This window comes from Telmatherina bonti (genome assembly GCF_933228915.1).
Source record: "Telmatherina bonti genome assembly, chromosome: 4".
NCBI lineage: Eukaryota > Metazoa > Chordata > Actinopteri > Atheriniformes > Telmatherinidae > Telmatherina > Telmatherina bonti.
Window position 1 is genome coordinate 17,138,784 of NC_136622.1, and position 17,933 is coordinate 17,156,716.

A 17,933-nucleotide genomic window follows, 5' to 3' on the forward strand; every position below is an offset into this window, starting at 1 on the left:
TTGGTCTCCTCTTCCTCTTATCTAGCTTGCACTGAGCTCAAGGTTTCTGGATGTGTTACTCCAGTCATGTGTATATATGTATATATATATATGTGTGTGTATGTATATATATATATATATATATATATATATATATATATATATATATATATATATATATATATATATATATATATATATACAGATATAGATATAGATATATATAGATATATAGATATATCTATATATCTATATGTAAATATAACCTGCTATATATATATATATATATATAACCTGTATATATATATATATATATATATATATATATATATATATATATATATATATATATATATATATATATATATATATATATATATATATATATATATATAACTTCTTTCTGTCTTGAGATGGTTGACATCAGCTTAGTGTTGAGAACAATTAACCTAAAATGACGTTAAGAACAACCGATAAGAACCATTATGGACATCCATTTTTAAGTATTGGGTTTCATCAGCGATTCACAGAACTGCATCAAACACCATACGCTCTCACTTTGTTGTAGCAGAGCTAACAAAAACATGAGTGAGGAGTTATATAAGGGATGATGACTGTTTAGTGTTTGTAGGTTGAGTCAATTTGTTCTTCTCTGAACTACTTCTATTAGATGAACAAGCTGCACATAGGGAATTAACACGTTTTCACTTACACATCTTTAAATGTTCAGTAATGTAACCCTGGTCATGAAGTAGGGGGAAGCTGCATTCAGTCAAAGAAAAACACAACAAAACAATCCTTTTAGCATCCAACAGTCAGCACCTCCTGTGCAAGTTAGGAACATTTCAGACTGTGAATAAATACAGTGTTTGTAGACATATAATTCACAGTGAAAACTTGTATCAAGCAGAGAACACAGAGGAGAGCTGCAAATTAATTGCCGAATTGTTTTGTCATGAGAAGCGTGGAGCCTTGTAATCTTGCAGCACAGCAGTGATCCAGTGGGCTTGTGGTATTCGGCACAATGAAGGGATTTACTGCAGACTTGATGTGCTTAGTAGAGAAATGAAAGCTACATGCTTTAAGGAAATACACAGTGTTTGTACTTTTTAAGAAAAGTGTCTAAGAACACTGGAATAATCCTCCATTAATGGCTCACTAGCAGGTTGCTTTTCAGACCTGATGGGCTCTGAGCTTAAAAAAATGCTCTTTTAGTAACTTGTATGTGCAGAGGCGATCCCTTATTATAAAAGGAAAAAAAATACATTTGGTTAATTGATTTTTCTACCTAATGGTCCACTTTCCTCCTTTTTTAAATAAAGTCATTTGTAATGCTGTCACTTTGGCTTTAAGAAGCTTTTTAAACAATCAATTCGGTGAATGCCTCTGATTTAGCTGACCTTTTATGGATCACAGACGATCATGCAGTTTCATGTTCATTTAAAGGCAGTCTGAGTGTTTAAAGCTGTCTGACTTTGTGGGCGCACACAGATGTAAATAATGTTGTGTACACTATGCAGTCAGATCCCAGACATCCAGAGCAAATGTTTAGACATTAGAATCTGTAAATATTAAGACACAGCTGAGCAAAAGAGACCTCCTTCCTGCTTCCTTTTCCTCGTGTATTTTCCAATCATCTTACTATTTTCCGGTGCCCCTCCTTAGTTTTGTTGCCACCCTCCCCCGTCTTTGATATTTCATCTGACATTTCACCTTTGTTCTGACATTAGCTAAGCTAAACAGCCCCTGACTCCATCATCAGGCTCGTATTACTCTTAAATCATCATTTCAATCACTCCCCAAGCTCCTTAATACCTGCCATTCTTTTTACTTCCTTTCTTACTTTACTTTTCTGTAGCAGCACAAAATCCTAGTCTCAGTGGGAAACATGGCCTAAATAAAATGTTGCATTAGTGTGTTTTTACAGGCTTCATTTCATGCCTTCCCTGCGTTGTAACGCTGCATCCTGTTTCCATTAGCCTGTTCCTTTGCTCCTCTGTTTGTATGTCTTTGGTTAAAGGGGCCTGAATGACGCAAAAACGACAAGACAATCAACCTCTTGTGGATTTTACTGTATGTGCTGCTTTGAGATAACATCCTGAGGAGATTCCTATTCAGTAAGCAGGATTCAGCCACAATGTATTTACAGTTCAGTCAAGTTTACACTCAGTGCCTGTTCCAACAAAAGCTTTTTGTCCAATCCAAAAAATAAAATTAAAAGAGTGGTTTATTCCTTCTTGCTAAGAATATTTAAATTATTAATAGTTTAAGTCTAAAAGTTGTGAAATAATGCTTTGATTTCAACAAAAAATTAAATTGAGTTTTCATGTATTCTAAGTGGGTTATAATATTGTAAGAGTTTCTTTAAGTTTCTTTTAGTTTAAATCTTCCTCCCACCATGTTAACAGCAGGGTTCAGGATAGCAAAGGTGGTGTTGTGGTTTATATGGCCCTTTATTCCAGACTGTGATACCTCTAAAGCTTTTCATGGATCACTCTGTGTATTATATTACCGTAATCTGGAATAGAAAAAGTAACTGAATCGCATATTTCTCATAGACTGTATATCAAGAGACATGGAGGGACGTCACCCATAGGTTTCTGAAAAGCTGAATTAAAGCTCGGTGGGTGGTTCCTGCCATCGACGTCCTGGCAGGGGCATGCGTGTCGTCTCTCCCGGAAAATACAAATATGGGCAAAGAGGTAGAGCTGAGAAGGGGGGCTGTGAGTGTCATGATGGATGATTGACATCAAGCGAACTGCCTGTAATTAAGAGCTAACTGAGCTAACCCGTATATAACAGGAGCTAACCAGCTAACGGAGGTAAGCGGGCTAAAGCTAAGTCACGTTGTTAACCGGCTAAAAAAACGCGGTTGTTGTGCGTTCTTCTTACTTGAAGCGGGAAATCGGGTACCTGTCAGTCAAAAGGACACACCCCTAAATATACCAAAATTCTAGATTAAATTACTTTTAAACTGGCAAGTTAGAAAAAAATTCAATCCCCCACACGGTTGTCATGAAGGTAAACCTGACCTATTAAATGGAAATTGGATTTTTAAACCCGGCTGTAAACATGTTTATTTCTGCTGTGAAGTTTAACATGGGAGTCTATGGGGATTTGCTCTGTTTTGCAGACAGCCCCCTAATGGATGAAGGAGGAACTGCAGTTTTATGCACTTCCACATAGGCTTCGCTTTTTACCGCCAGAGGTTGCCACTTGATAAAAAGGCAACCTCTAGCTGTAAAAACAGAATACCTTTCTGTAAACAATACTTATTACAATTACATATGTGTAACATGTCATTTTTTGTCATTTAAATATGTTACATTCTGATGTAGCTTGTTATTCTCTAACATAAGACACAACAGTGAATCGGAGGCCAACGGTAAAGCAGAAGAGTTCAGACTCTTGCTTTGATGTCATCCATAAATCTGGAGGTTTAGGTTCTGTTGTGGCATGTTGGAGGACAATGTGGCCAGTAAATTTTAGGAAACATACAAAAAGTCACTTCATATTAATGTGCCATGAATTTATTTCAAGAAAATGTAAATATTTATGTTATGTTATACAACATACATTTTGAAAGTACTGAAAAACTACAAACCTCTACAATCTTCTTCAAACACACAACTCTTAACTTTTTTTGCTTTTCCTACATTGACATGATGAAGCACACTCCAGTGAATTTCAGTAGTTTTTCTGGTTTTGTGTGCGCTCATGGGAATGCTGACAAATGCCTGAAGCTTTGGCTTCCTCTTACTCTTCCTCTTTTCTTTTCTTTTCCGATAGTATTTCTGGCTGAAGTTCATTTGTCCTACTTCCTAAGTGCCAGCTTTTTATGTAACGGTTCATCCCTGTTTAGGGTCTATTCACTCGCTTTTTAGCCCTCCATCTCTCTGTCTCTCTCTGTCTCTCTCTCTGTTTTACACATTTAGCTCTCCATACTAAACCCCAATTTGATTTGCTTTATACAATGCCATATTTCTTTCAATACTAACTGCTTAATCCTGTTTATTCTCTGGTGAATACATAATATGAACTGAAATGAAACGATAATTGACACATTTCAGTCCTTGCATAATGCCCATGCACTAGCTATTTAGTTAATATAATGCCAAATTATCCTCTCTTTAGGTCTATTTAGCTTTATAGCAAATGTCTGCAAGTTAGGTCCACAGGCAATTTATGACAGCTCAAGTCCTTCTCCTTGTGTCAGAGTATCTGGACAATAACAGCATTCATCCCTTCAAACAAAGTTGAGGCACAGAAAGTATAAGGCTGCTGCTCATCAGCATCTGAAAGAGCTTCACTGTCTCAATAATCCTTCTCTTGCCTTCTCTATTGACTTGGTCAGTGCACACCAATGGACAAAATAAGTCATTTTTCAAAAATACAGGTCAAGAATCAGCTATTTTGAGCCTGTCTTGTCTGCATAGATTCCTTCAGCCAACAAATTTTCACCCTTTGATAGATGGAATTTTCTGTGTCCGTGCAGACATGTTGTTGCGTTCTCATAAGATTACGTCTTTGTAAGCTTTTCATTTCAAGACGTTGAGGCACAGACATGCCAAAAAAGAAAAAAAGTAAGCTACGTAGCAAGGCTTTTATTCAGTGTGTGTGTGTGTGTGTGTGTGTGTGTGTGTGTGTGTGTGTGTGTGTGTGTGTGTGTGTGTGTGTGTGTGTGTGTGTGTTAGTAAGCAGCAGTTTGAGTGTGTTTTTCTCTTTAGAAACTGACGTTTTCTGGTGGGAAATGTTCTGTCTTCCTGTAGTGCCTTTTTTCATGCAGTGGGGCCTGTCATGTGGTCCAAGCTGATGAATATTCACACAGTTGACAAAGAGTGCTCACATAAACTAAGTTGAAGCCAATTAGTTGCCTCAAAGAGAAGGAGAGAAGAGGGTGGATTCACCCAAGCAGAATACCTCTGTTTGTGTGTGTGTATGTGTGTATGTCCTTCTGTTGTTGCACAAAGGAAAAAGAACCATGTGAAAGCAAAGGCACATAGATTTGAGTCCTTGCCACTGTGGAGTTGCTAATTATCATGACCCAACATTACAGTATTAGAATCATAATGCAAAAATCCACTCTATGTGGTTGATCGGAAAATCTAATGGATGGGAACTGATTTATTTGTGTGTTTATTATAATTCAGACAAAACCATGACAAAGACACCACAGAGAAATCTTTCCATTGGTGCAAAAAGCAGATTTATGATGCTGCTAGACCACACACTGGTACAAACTGACTACTTCATTGGCATACTAAACAGAATTTGAATACGATATGACTGATGGTAACGCACAGACGAATAGAAGTGTTAGGTCTGCCTGAAAAGTCAACATGGACACCGCGGTGTGGCTTTGTGCTCATGTTCATTGCAGTCATAGTACACATTGTGCTCTGAGGGGTTGTGCCTTTACATGCACACTTCTCCCGCAGTCTGTGCAGAGTAAGGGTAACAAAAGAGCCGGGTGGAAAGTCACGCCCAGCTAAACAAAAGATGGATTGTTTTATGTTAGCCGTGACCTCTGAGTACTTTTCCCACTGATCATCGCATCATAACCTCTCACCTACTTGCCAAGACATGAAGAATATCACGTCAGCTTTCCATTGATGAGAAAATCTTTGCAAATATGCAATTTGAAAAAAGTTGCTTTTATTTAAATAACTTTAATTTCAAATTAATATTTGTCACTCTTTCCTTTGTGCCTTTTTCAGTGGGTTTTTTTTTTTTTTTTTTTTTACCAGTATTGCGTTGTATTATAATATGTCAGTGGAATTGGTCATGTCAATGTAAAGTAAGAACTTGGGCATGTTATGTCTCACATGTGCTTGCAAATACAAAGAAGCTACTGTCTTGACAGCTCCAAAGGAAAAACGTGACCTTGCAGCATCTGCAGTATGAGACTGCTGAGATATATCATTGGGAATATGGAAGCCCAGTAGCCTAAACTAAATGTTAGAAATGGTTTGAGTCCTATTTTTTTTCTAAATCAAGGTGGCACATCATGTAAATGTTTAATTGTTTTCGTAACCAAAACAAAAGCCATGTCAGTCACAAGTTACCTGAAATAACAGTATTTTCAGTAGCTTTAATTCTTTTCCGAAACTAGGGGTGTCACATTCTTTCAGAGTACAAATACAAATACTTTCATATTAGTACTTGCTGATACCTCGTACCAATATGAGTACTAATAAATCCCATTACAGTTCACTGGTAAAGAGTGTGAACCCAGGTGTCAGATGCAATAACTGAGTGGTAAATTGTGTGATATATCAAATGGGTCATCCTGCATCTCTAGCTGAGATAATGCCAAAGTTGGATTTTTTAACACCCATAATAACAATTTTTCTGAACACCCCATAACAAAAATTCTAAATGTAAGGCCTGAAAACTGTCAGAAACTTAAGAAAGATTTTTTCTTAATTTAGTTTTTAAATTATATTAAAATATGTTATCGCTCAGTGAGATAATGCCAAATTCAGATTTTTTATATGGTGTGAGAAATAACTTTGTTTTAGTATAACTATGTTCATAAAAATTCCACAGACTTTGCATTAACATGTTAAATTTGACAGCCCTATTTCTTTGGTATCGAGTTCTGAACACTTATATGGATACCTAGCACACATACATAGTATCAGATCCAATGGACATTAAGGGCACAGGCCCAGGGGCCCACTCCCACTTGGGGCCCATGTGGGGCCCACATTGGGCAAACACCAGCAGTTTGGACAAGAAACAAAATGTACATAAAAAACCAGATAGTTACACCTCAGTGTCTAGTGCATTGCTATTGGTACCATTGGCTGAGAGATGTTAGAAATGTCGTTTCACAGTGTATCTCACAGTTTTCACAATGTTGCAGTAAGGAAGGGTGCCCCTGGAACACTCTGGGCCCAGGGGCCTGTGCATTTTTAATCCGGCCCTGATCAGATTGATACTTAATACATGGTAAATATAGCTCTACCCAGAGCAGAGACTTCAAGGGATGTTGATGTTGAATCCTAAATCAGATGTTCAGCATTAATAATGAATTTGATGCCTTTCTGGAAAAAAAAAATTAATATGACACAAATTACACTTTACATATCCTTACATAATCTGTGTTTTTTTTTTTCTCCTAAGGGTGGTGCTATCTCAATCCTGACAGCCTGTGAAAGACCAAATGATTTTGCTGGAGTTGTTCTGATAGCTCCAATGGTCCAGATGAACCCAGAATCTGCAACACCATTCAAGGTACCACTTGACTGTCCAATGCCTCTCTAAGCTGATGCACTCGCCTTTCTGTTCTTTTTCTTTCATGTCTTGCTATGGATGGTAATACTGTCTGGTAATTTGTTTTTTGTTGTTGTTTTTTACAACCCTAATTCAAATGAAGCTGGGATGTTGAATAAACCTCTGATTTAAAAATGATAAAACATAAGTACTAAAAGAAGAGAATACAGTGATTTGCAAATCATTCCCAGCTTCAGATGAATACCCTACAAAACAAGAGTTTCCCTTTTTCTCATATCAACCCATTTTGAATTTCGCGCCTGCATTCCAAAAAAGCTGGGACAGGGACAACAGAGCATTGTGAAAGCTGAGGAAGGCTCAAAAAACACCTGATTGGAATATTTCACAGGTAAACAGCTTAACTGGAAAAAGGTGAGTGCCATGATTGAGTATAATAGGAGCCTCCCAGAAATGCTCAGGCATTCACAAGCAAGGATGGCACGGAGATCACCACTTTATGAACAACTGCACAAGCAAATCTGAATCAGGAGAAATCTTGTAAGCAGCAAGGCTGAAAACCAACATTGAATGCTTGTGACTATTAACCCCTCAGGCAGCACTGTATTAAAAACCAACATTATTGTGTAAAGGATATTACCACGTGCTCACAGGAACACCATTGAAAACCTTTAACAAAGTTCGTTGCTACATCTACAAGCACAAGTTAAAACACGACCATGCAAAGCAAAAGCTATACATCAACAACTACCAGAATCACCACCAGATTTTATGGGCATGAGCTCATCTGAACTGGACTGACGCAAAGTGGAAAAGTATAATAGTTTGTAGTTTGATAAGTCAACATTTCAAATTGTTTTAGGAAATCATGGACGTTGTGTCCTTTGGGCCTAAGAGGAGCACAAAGTGTGTTATTGCCCATGGCATGGCTAACCTGCATGTCTGTGAAGGCACTATTAATGCTGAAAAGGTGAAACAGCACAGTGGTAGACGTCGGCCTGTCCCAGCTTTTTTGGAACAAGTTGCACCACATTCAAAATGAGTGAATATTTGCAACAAAAAAGAGAATAAAAAACAAAAACTATCAAGTTTATTGGCCTAAACATTAAATGTCTTGTCTTAGCAGTGTATTCAATTGAAGAAATGTAGAAAAGGATTTGCAAATCATTTTATTCTGGTGTATTTATATTTTACACAACGTCCCACCTTCATTAGAGTTGGGTTTGTAGGTCAAGTATGTGTCCAGCACTGATCTGTATTTGAACAGTGTCAGATGTGTCTTATATTGCTGATACAAGTGTGTCTATATATGAACTGAGGCAAAGACATTTCTCACAAAGATGGTTTGTAAAAGGTAAGCTAAAATCTTTCCTGAGTGTTGTTTTTTCCTCTGTTTTCAGGTTTTTGTAGCAAAGCTCTTGAGCCATATGCTGCCCAGCCTTTCTCTGGGCTCCATTGAGTCCAAATGGGTCTCACGGGACAAAAAGCAGGTGAGAAGCAGATGCTGGTGCGTGCGTGACAGGGTTGATCTGCTGTATTGTTGTCTGGGATTGAAATATCAGGTACGGATGTTGCAGAAAAGACTTTGCGAGGTCTCAGGGGGACAGATGAGTGTTCTTACGTGTACATGTGTGAGAAGTCACGCACATGATTCTGGACAATCCCAGGATGAAGACCACCTTGTGCCAAGTACTTTGAATTTTTTTCCAAAAAGCACATTGTTGGATTGTGTTGTAGTATTTGTAACCATAAACAAGATGACTTGACTTTAGCCGCCCACATTTCTTGTGTAACAGTGCGAGTTAACCACAGGCGAGACAACATTAGACAAGCAATGACATTCTCGCAACTTTATCAGCATCCGTGATCTTGTGAACAGATGTGCATGATTGCATGCATGTGCTCAGGCACTTCTGCTACATCCTGCTACTTCTGCATTCTGCAGGTGGGGGGGCATTCTTCCAGGTGCAACAGTAAATTGACACAAAGGAAAACCAGATCTTTGGTTTATTCTTTTGCTGTAGAATACTTTTTTATTCACTATGAGCAGGAATTGGATTCCACCCTAAACATCATGACTCTTTGATTCCTTAAGTTGGAAATGAGGGAAAAATGAGAGTTGTCAGAAGAACATAAAAAATTGGAATTGGTCAATTTAGTTTTTCTTCACCAATTGATTATTTCAAAAAGTCTGATTTATCCATATACCATTTATCTTTTTAAGGAGTCTGGCAAGATTACAAACTTAAAAGCACATTATTGAAATCCTGGAATTATTAATGGCTACTCGTTTCTAGTAAATGATTTGTCGCCACTACTGGTGAGCTTTACTAAATTTCAAAAGGAAAACACAAGCAGCTTTTTGTGGACAGTAGCTTGATGGCTGAGGCTCATCCAACCTCAGATTGCATATAAATGAATGAATGAGCCCTCAGGGATGACACTCATTGGTGAACTAGCACAATAATCAGAGAAAGGTAATCCAACTAATTAGGCCATATAGATGTGGGATCTTTTACAGGGAGACTTGAAAGCAAGCTTATTAGAGCCAAGATGTCATGGGGCAAGTTATTAACAGACACTTAAGGGTTCTGTAAAACGTTAAAATCAAGGTAAAGTTGTTTGATCCCTGTATCATATGCATAGGGTACTTGTCAAAATATAAAATCAAAAAGCTGTTAGAGCCTGATTTGCTGTCTTTCTGGAGAAAAAATGCTATTGTTCTGTGGCATCAGCTAGTCTGAACACTGACAATAAAAGCACTAAACTTATATAATGCAAAAAAAAACAAAAACAAAGTAATCTTCTGCTGGGTGTGTTTTTTTTTTTTAGCACATAATGAAGATGTATGACTTGGTTAGTCTCTCATTCCTTGCTGTTAAATTCCTCTGACACTAAACACAGATTTCTAACATTTCTAACCTGATTTCCTGTATGATGAGTGTTTGACAACAGTAGGGGTCACTGAACTCTTTGATGAGCAGGAAATGGGAAGATGGTGGTTCACTGTCTGCTGCTCTATTGAACAGGTCAGGTTGTGTCACAGCTCATCTTAGATTTATTCTTTATTCTTTGACATTTAAGGAAGCCACCCACTTCTGTTGAGGAGGGCCCTAACTTTGTTTGCACAGAAACTGGACAAACACGATTGGGTGTTGGATTTACTGTATGTGAGACCAAATATGGAATTTCTTGCTTCTTTTCAGTGGAACAGGGAGGGCCTATTACTGCTCAGTTCGGATTTAAACTAATGTCTATCTTTGGGTTTCTCTCATAGTTTTTTTTTTATTTTTCCAAAAAGCAGCTTTAGGCTCTTAACAATTATTTCTCCCATTTGTACCCAGCTTGTGCAGTTTCCCCAGGAGTTTTGTCTCTTTTTTTTTTAACCACATTTTGCCCAAAAAACCTAATCTTCCATTTAATTATATTCCAAATTTGGCTGCTGAGCATGTTTTGCCTTTTAAATATAGAAGCTTCATGTTAAAATTTCTCTTCAAACCTCATGTCTGAAAGATATCAATCTTTTCTGCTATGGATTTTAAAAAAGTCTGGTTTGGAAATTCACGTTTATGGAAAATTGTAAACAGTTTTAATGGACAGCGCTTGTGTTATTTGTTTAGTTGTTTTGTGTTGAGAAACTGGTTAAAAATTTGGTGTTCATCACCTGCAAAATACAACAATACCATAGATCAAACAGCATTTTAACATGATCCAAAGCAAAAAAAAAGAGAGACAAAGCAGAAAAGGGAGCTATATAAAACAAATAAATGTTTTAATGACTTCCAAAGCAAAACAAAAATCAGAAAGAAAATGAATTTGTTCATATATTTCATGGCACTTGAAAAAAAAAAAAAAATTACTGTGTTAATCCAAAAAAAAACTTACTTGATCGAAATTCTGTCAAATCAAACTTCCCTAATAAGTTCTAATCTAAAACACTTAGATAAAGTTGTTGGGGGTCAAATAACACCTGTATGTTCATCCCAACTACATAGAAACATGGCCTAAAGGCGGTCTTGTGCATTCTCTGCCGTTCACAGAAGAAGCTGGTAACAATAAAGAGTAAACATAAAGCATGGCATCCATCTGGGTAAAATGAGATGTCTTGGGATCTGTCAAGTCCCCAAAGAGATTTTCTCTGTTGTGTAGACTAAATGCATCTAAAACTAATGTAAAAGCAGCACAGAAAGACTATGTTACCTTGTAGTCGTGTAAGGCCTTTTAGACTGTTAGCATCAGCTGGCAGAATTAACCTTCAAGTAATTTCAAGACCTCGTCTGTGCAGTGACTTCATGTATACTGATCTCCCACTGAGGAAGTTAGAAGTGGCAGAATATTTTGGTGTTTCTGACACAGTCCACAGCATTGCATTGTGAGGCATACTCAGTAAATATATCCCACTCCCCTCAATGTACTCTGGGACAAGAGAGATTTGTATCATAATCCATTGGTGAAAGGCAAAGGGGTAAAGATCCAAATGCTGGACCATGAAACGAGGCAGGATTTTCTGGGAACAAAACTCATAAAAGCAAAAACTCAAACAACTGACTAACTGGAAAAACAGAGGCAACAGAAACGACAAAGAGAGATGGATACTGACATGGCAAAAAGTTAACAAAACCTGGAAGAAGATACACCGAAGGGCTACTGTATAATGAGGAGTAGCAGGAAAAACTACTCATATCAGTCAGCCCAGCTTCTTTGAGATAGATTTGACAAGCTCATCCTCTCACCCTCCTGCATCTCTGCCTTGTGACAGGTGGAGGCATACGACAATGATGAGCTGAACTACCATGGCAGGTTACGGGTGTCATTCGGCATGCAGCTGATGGGGGCAGCAGAACGGATCGAGAGGGAGATCCCGTCCATCACCTGGCCCTTTTTGCTCCTTCACGGTGACAGTGATAAGCTGTGTGATATAAGAGGCTCCATGATGATGCACGAGAAAACTGCCAGTTCAGACAAGAAATTCAAAGTATGTGGTGATCATTTAAATTCATTTTAGTTTTTCCTTTTTTGGGTCATCATTTTTAAATGAGAATTTGTAGTTAACTCCTTGCAGTCTGGTTGCACATACATTGTTAAAATGACAACAACGTGTTTTTCACTTTCGGAATCCTGACTGACAACATGCTGATGGACAAACTGGTTTGTCCACAGATTTCTTATCCATAAAATGTGTGTTTTTAAAGAACTTCATTTACTGTATTATCAAAGTTTGTCACATGAGAGTTAAAGGCAGGACATACTGGAAAGAAGAAAATGAGAAGAGAGATAAAGATGATGAGAGAGGAGTGCTGTGGATGCTTTTTATTTCCCTGCAGCACCTTGAGACAACCATAAATAATCAAGTAAATCTCATGAGGGTCAGGCACTGTTTTGTCACATGTATGAAAAAAAAAAATCATTAGACTGATTGACTGGTTTTCAAAGTAAGATCTTAAAGAGTTTTGCTTCGTTGCTGCATTCATCTTATCTTTCTGACTCCTAAATTTCAGGTATATGAGGGAGGCTTTCATGCTCTACACCATGACCTGCCTGATGTAGCTGAGTCCGTGCTGAAAGATGTGACAAGCTGGATCTCAGAGCGCCTTCCCGATTCGACTGTGCCAGCACAGAAAGGCTCGTAGATTTGTGACTTGCACAACTGGGTCAGCGCTCCAAGGAAACTCCCAGCTCTGTCCCAACAGACCTGCTCACTTTCCTGTAGCCTGTGAGGCATAACAATACTACTGCACTCTCCTGTCTGGGAGACAAACTCAAGCTTATAGATGGACATTATTTTACAAAAAAAAAAACAAATATAGACTTTATCTTTTGTGTGCTCACCATACAGACCACTGTTTTTAAACAATCAATAGCATCAGAAATTCTTTTTTCCAGAAACTCAGCAGCAGCGGTCAGTTTCCCAGCAAAACCTTTGATCAGGGATGTGCCTCATGTGCTCCAGCCAGCAGGTTTATCCAGTTACTTTTCATCATCTCCATGGGGCTGCTCTGTAGTGCAGCTTAAGTAACAATACACTAAGGCTCTAAGTGCAATAATAATGACCTTTCCATCTCCTCATTTACAAAAGAAGCCAGATGTTTCAAGTGCTAACAATGAAATACAACACATTAACTTATTGATATACATAGGACTAATTTATATTCTGCCATTCAGCTGCAGGTCAGAGGTCAGGAACAAGTGGATGACATCGCCTGTTGAGCTGCTGTCAGATCAGTGCTGGGTTGAATGGCTCGAGAGTAGCTCCTCTGATCCATCTGTTTGGCTTCTGCAAACTCCTTCCTAATTGCAAAGTTTTACAAATGACATAATAAGGCGTAGAAACTTTGACCATAAGCACTCTGTATTAATAACAAATCCAGTCTGCTTCTTCCTCGTGTCTCTTTTGTTTGGTCTGAGGACAGATGGTTGGCCTAAAGCAGATGGTTGGTACTGCTACATTGTATTAAGATGCAGTGTACTTAACGCACGTCTAAAGTGTAGTGTTACATATAACCCAATAATAATTTATCAGGAAGGTTTTCTACTAATCTAGTGAATATTTAAGGTATATTTTATATAAAGAGATATTTTTTCCTTTTGAGCCAAACGAGGACTTGTGTCACTGTCAGTTATTTACTGGGTGAACAATCATTTTCCATACTTGACTTTTCTGTGTGGGAAGCAAATTAACCAGGTGAGGCACTTGTCACTCTCTCTGCAGGTGGGAAATAGAGTGTGAGACCAAAAGGTCAAATGTTTTCTACTTTCTTTGCCCTCTGACCTTAAAGGCCAAGGTTGATGTCACTATTACAACTGTTCTGGAGCTATACTTCCAATAAGGTGAAACTACATCAATATGGCCCAGCTGGAAATTGTAAGAGAAGTGTCAATGTAAAAATAAATTACTGAAGGCTTTGGAATAGTAATTATGCCCTCATTTTGGGGGATAGATAGTTGATATTAGAAATGGTCTTAATGCCACATAGCTACCAGTGCAGGAACCTTCAATGTAGTGGAACAAATCTCGTCTTTGTTGTTTTCGACTTTCTCTAATAGCTGTGTGTCATACATGAATTGAGCAGGTGTGTTTCAGTCGGTTAGCAATAATATCACAGTGACTTTTATGTTTAGTAGATCCTTAATTATTAGCCAGACAGACATGTAGTGAACTCAGCATTACTTATTGTCACATAATCTGTAATTAACAGTTGAGACCACTTAATCTTTTCCATTTCATGCAGTCTGGGAAAAATTTTGAAGTTGCACCAAACATGTAAGTGAGACAAAGATTGTAAAGTGGTAATTCAGATCTAAAACCAGCCAGTTGTTTGTACATCTGCAGGATTCATGTGTGCCCACTGGAATACAAATCGAATTTGAAAATGTTTTTTTAATCTAATTAATTTTTTTTATTTTATTTTAATAACCTAGAGTTCAAAGAGACTCATGCAGAGAACAGAGGGGGTAATGGTGTGGTATCCATGGTGACCAGTAGTCATGTGTGACCATGGCAGCAATCCAACAGCAAGGGTCTTTTTTTTGGACGTTTTTTCATGTTTAATCACCAGGGTGACCCCAACAAGACAGATAGAATGACATGAATTTCAGTCTGCCTCTCCAGCTTTCTGTCTCTTGAATCCGTCTCTCCCATGTTTCACTGCCCCTGGTGTTTTGGTTTCTTTTTTTTCCTGTTGCAAGTAGTAACCAGTGTTTCACATCCTTTTTAATGACATAAGGCTGCTGAATCAGACATTTTGTAATATTAAACTCCCACATTGTCATCAATATCCAACTATCAGAGTAGCGATAGATTATATGATACACTTTTGTTATGTTAAGTTTTCCTCCCTCTGGTCCTCTGACTTTGCAGCTGCTTCTCATTCAGGAAGAGATTTACCACTTAAACAAATACTAAATGCTTCTGTGTGAATGAGCATAATGAAAATTTCTCACCATCAAATTCTGCTATATTTCGCTTTTACATTGTTTTGACCAACATGGTTCCTCAGTAGATTGTGGCTAGTTGCACAGGAATGTTTGAGTTAATCATTTAAAAAATAGATTTAATAAAAATCAGCAGTGGAAGCACACCCAGGTTAAAGTGCTCAGCGTGATTTGTAAAATGTGCTTGTCTGTGTGCAAGCAAATTTTTTAATGGATAAAAGAAAAGACGCAGGCTAAGTTAAAGGAACTGAAAGATCTGTATTTCTTCAAGCTTGTTCAAGAAGAAATATCAGAATTCATGGAGAATTCACTCCATCCAGGTGTGCAGATATAGATGAAAAAATGTATTCATGCTTCCCAGCTGGAGTGAGACCCTTAACCCTGACCAGGACTGCAAGCACTTCAGACACAATCTACCCTTGATTAGGCGGCAGCAGACACAGCACACATAATGGCTGCACAGTCTCAGTTGTATTCAGACTCTTAATGGCATCCCTGCCGCACAGCATCAACAATGCAATGATTTCTTCTGGCAGCGTGATTTCAAAAGCTTTACCTGTCAGACAGAGAGATGGGGATACAGGGGATGATAAGAAAGGGAATAGAGATCCAGACGGTAACCATGACAGCTCTCTCATTTTTTTTTCTTCTCCTTAAAACCACCCAATAAAAACACATTTTAATTCTAAATGAAGCATGGGAGACGTGCCTGCGCTTTCAGGGTTGGTTGTTCATTTTTCTGCATTGAACATTCCCTTTTGTGTGAGCGCAGATATAAGAGGGCAAATAATTGGCATCACCAGCTTGCAGCAAATGAGAGCTGCGCATACTGAATGTGAAGCTGCCTGCTCTGCTGTTTGTACTGACAACACACCGTTTTCATCTACGACAAAAAGAATTCATTACTTTTCTTGTGTTTGGGTACCCCTTCCATTCATTCCATGTCTTAGTGAAAGAAAGTGAGTAAAATTAATGAGAAATCCACTATTTTTCCACTAGATGTCATTCCTATTCACCTTAACTGCATGCAATCTGGGACTCCTTGCAGCTTTTAAAGCCTTTTCCATGCCAGGATTCAATTGCATTAATGTTTACTGCATGCAGATTTCCAACACTGAGACATAGCCGTGTATGCTCAGTTAACAACTGATAATCCACTCGACTGTTGAGAGCCTTCTTAGTTAGGACAGACGTTCTATATTAAGTAAGGGAGAGACAATAATGAGGACAGCAAACAGCTGAATCTGAAGTGGGCTGCAGCTTTTGTAACAAAGACAAATTTGACTGGCCAACTGGTTTGCCAATAGGGCCTTTGTTTCTTTTTTAAATTTTTGACTTTATGACTGTTTATAAGAAAAGTACTGTTATATGTGATGAAGGGGCACAGGCCAGTCTTTCTGCCGTTTTATGAGATTAAAATGTTCTGGAAAGACTCAGTGCAGTGTTGCATGAATCAAGTCTGGAATTGGTTCTGAAGAGGTCTTTCCCAAAATGCTGTACATGCAGTAGAAAAACAAACAAACAAAAGAAAAATTAACACCAGTTATATGTGCAAATTACAAATAATCCAAGCTGTGTCTGTTAATAAGAGATTTAAAAGTGTAGATGTAATTTTATGATTGCTGATGCATTTTGGAACAAAACCACTTCAGATCTTACTGGTTTGATCAGTGTTGACTAATGTGATTTATTACTTGTAATCAATTGTAATACACTGTACAGTATAATTACATATTATTTCTAATGCCTGTTTGAAATATTAAATTAATTTATTTATCTTCTTTAGAGTATTTTTAGAAAAAAAATCCCACTAATTGGAATATACAGACAAGACACCATGTCAAGGCCCTTTTTTATTACTCCATAAATCTTCACTCTTATGTCACTCATCCCTGTGAGGCTTTGAAACACTGTCTGGTGTGGAAAATGGCTCATTGTTGTTTTGATGTAGTCCTGAATCTAAAAAAAAATTAATTACAATGTTTCTGAGAAGATTTTGCATGGAGACAATTTCAATCATACACAAAACTATGATGTCTTGTTGCAAAAACATCATTTTTGCTGTCACAGAGCTTTGAATTGGATGTTTTAAACAAGATTATAATAACAAAGTGGTGTTTTCTACACAAGATTGTTGTCTTGGGTTTTGTCTTTTTATGTATAATTTTTTTTTCTTTTGCTTGAATGTCTTCTTCAAAAAATTTATTCAAATTTTATTGTGAAGTTTTGACACTTCATAAAACCATCTGTTACATTATGCACAAAATTGCAGTTTTCTTTTTCTTTTTTTTCTGAGAGCGCTTATAGTCGGTGATTAATTTAAAAAGGTCCATATATTTTAAAACATATGTGACTATATGTGCTGTGTAAAGGGTTTGTTTTGGTGTTGTTTGTGCCTTATTATTCTAGTGAATGTGTATATTGAGCATTTTGCATTAATTTGCAGTTGTATCTGTGTGTATCAACAAATTGAAGAAGAGCTGTGTTGACCAGAGCTATTTTTGGTCAATCTGGATATTTGTTGTCACATCTGTTTCTGTGTCTGGCCTAGTACTCTGCTTGTCTTCCTTATGTTGTCTATTTCCATTTATGTCTGTGTCTGAATTTATGTGCAGACATGAGTATAAGCAACTATAGGTCAAAAAGCAGTACTTTTAAGTCTTTTAATGCAAGCTACAGCACAAAAATACCTCCTGGATATGTTAAACATTATTTGTTTTACACACTCTGAGAAATGCTTAACAATTTAAAAAAAAAAAAAAAAAGGCTTTCAGGCTGTTATAAAA

The 17,933-nt window shown here is 37.5% G+C and overlaps 1 protein-coding gene across 1 annotated transcript in view; it reads left to right on the forward strand.

Annotated features, from left to right (window-relative positions):
* The window catches only part of mgll (monoglyceride lipase), a 39,255-nt gene extending 22,681 nt beyond the window's left edge, over positions 1-16,574 (forward strand). The window contains exons 5-8 of the mRNA XM_079239554.1: positions 7,108-7,218; positions 8,616-8,705; positions 11,975-12,190; positions 12,714-16,574. Coding sequence (XP_079095680.1) covers positions 7,108-7,218; positions 8,616-8,705; positions 11,975-12,190; positions 12,714-12,845 — 549 coding nt within the window. The 3' untranslated portion in view covers positions 12,846-16,574. The remainder of the gene's footprint in view (positions 1-7,107; positions 7,219-8,615; positions 8,706-11,974; positions 12,191-12,713) is intronic.
* The last annotated feature ends 1,359 nt before the right edge of the window (positions 16,575-17,933 follow it).